The following is a 1,747-nucleotide window of genomic DNA, read 5'->3' on the forward strand; positions in this document are numbered from 1 at the left end:
TTCAGTTCTAGTTCAGTTCTAGTTCAGTTCTAGTTCAGTTCTAGTTCAGTTCTAGTTCAGTTCTAGTTCAGTTCTAGTTCAGTTCTAGTTCAGTTCTATTCTAGTTCTTAATCAATATCCCGTCATCTTTTAGGTGTCAAACGTCTCTGCCAGGACATCGAATTTATGCTGGGCGTTAAGACCAGTCTATATTGGCGTATTTGTTGGTCCATCATTACACCAGGTTTAATGTTTTTAGTGTTAATATATACCCTAATCACATTAGAACCTTTGCAATATAAAAATGTGGCATATCCCCAAATGGCATATAATTTGGCATGGATAATGTGGGCCATAGGAGTAGGTCAGCTGCCACTATGGGCTCTTTATACAATTTATCAACAAAAAGGAGAAACATTTAAGGAGGTGAACTAAATAATAAAGTCGTTTTTATTAAATAATTGTTATATATTTTTATTTGCAGAAATTCTCCAACTCTCTTAAACCCCGCTGCCATTGGGGGCCCTTGGAACCTAAACTATTAGAGGAATATTTAGCCTACAGAAAAGCACTGTTGCATGACTATGAAGATGAAGAGGAGACAAGTTTATGCTCGCGATTTATAAAAAATATTTTCCATTAATTATTTTAGTTAAAATTTTAGTTTAATTATTAGAAAAGTAATTAGTAATTATGATGTTATATGACAAAACTAAAATGTATCAAACAGAAGTATTATGTTATATGTTTTCTAAGAAAATTTGTGTATTAACAATAAAATTTTTACAATAAAATAGTCCACAAATGGTTTTACTTACACTCTTCATTAGCTTGGACCTGTTTTAAAATATAAAAAACTTTTGTTTTTCTTTCATTTTATTTCATAAATTATTTGCTGGCTTAGTAAATTTCTAGTTTTTAAGCTTAATTTAGTTTGTTAATTTTTGATTTTTCTAAATTTATTTGATTTAAGTAAAAATTTCTATATTCTTTTGTTAAGTTTAATACCTTGGTACTACCTTAATGATATTTATTTTATATATTTTTATTTAATTATTTATTAATTTTATTTCTTTTTTACTTGTATTGCCATTAAAATATAAATTGAGTTTATTTACTGAATTTATCGTTAATGCTTCAATTTGAAGTAAAACAAATTAATTAAAAACACAATCCACGAACGTATACTTTATATGGTATTCAAACGCATTACGTATACGCCTCGTCGTGTCTGAACTTTTAAATCACTAGCAGTAAACTTTTTTTGACAATTTATTTTTATTTTTTATTAACTAGAAATATTAAAAAAAATGTAAGCGTTTCTTTTTTATATTTTTGTTATCATAAATTTTGAAAATAAGTGCAGTTATTATTTATTAACTTTTATAATATTTGTATGTATTTTAAATTTAATTCTTAGCGCCATTATGTTCTTGTTTAGAAATTGTTTGTGTGTGTCTGTGTATTAGATTTGTAAGTGTGTTTTTGTTGTTTTTTAGTATCACAGCTTTATTTTTATATTATTAATAAGATTTTTAAAATTGTGTGAGATTATTTTATAAAATTTGTTAATGTTAAGTAAGAACAGTGGGTACCGCAAAGAAACTGGTCAAGAGCCGAAGTAGAACTGAAATATAACTAAACTAGAAATAAACAGAAATGAACTAGAGCTGAACTAGAACTGAACTAGAACTAGAACTGAACTAGAACTGAACTAGAACTGAACTAGAACTGAACTAGAACTGAACTAGAACTGAACTAGAACTGA

The 1,747-nt window shown here is 27.1% G+C and overlaps 1 protein-coding gene across 1 annotated transcript; it reads left to right on the top strand.

Moving 5' to 3' along the window:
* Positions 1-133: 133 nt before the first annotated feature.
* Positions 134-775, top strand: LOC124421230 (sodium-dependent nutrient amino acid transporter 1-like; the record flags this gene model as incomplete). The annotated part of the gene is made up of 2 exons (XM_046956097.1): positions 134-405; positions 464-775. Coding segments are annotated over 2 exons (431 nt in total), but the record flags the coding sequence as incomplete, so codon positions are not given.
* Between the last annotated feature and the right edge of the window lie 972 nt (positions 776-1,747).

The sequence above is a fragment of the Lucilia cuprina genome, unplaced genomic scaffold (assembly GCF_022045245.1).
Source record: "Lucilia cuprina isolate Lc7/37 unplaced genomic scaffold, ASM2204524v1 Scaffold_6961, whole genome shotgun sequence".
NCBI lineage: Eukaryota > Metazoa > Arthropoda > Insecta > Diptera > Calliphoridae > Lucilia > Lucilia cuprina.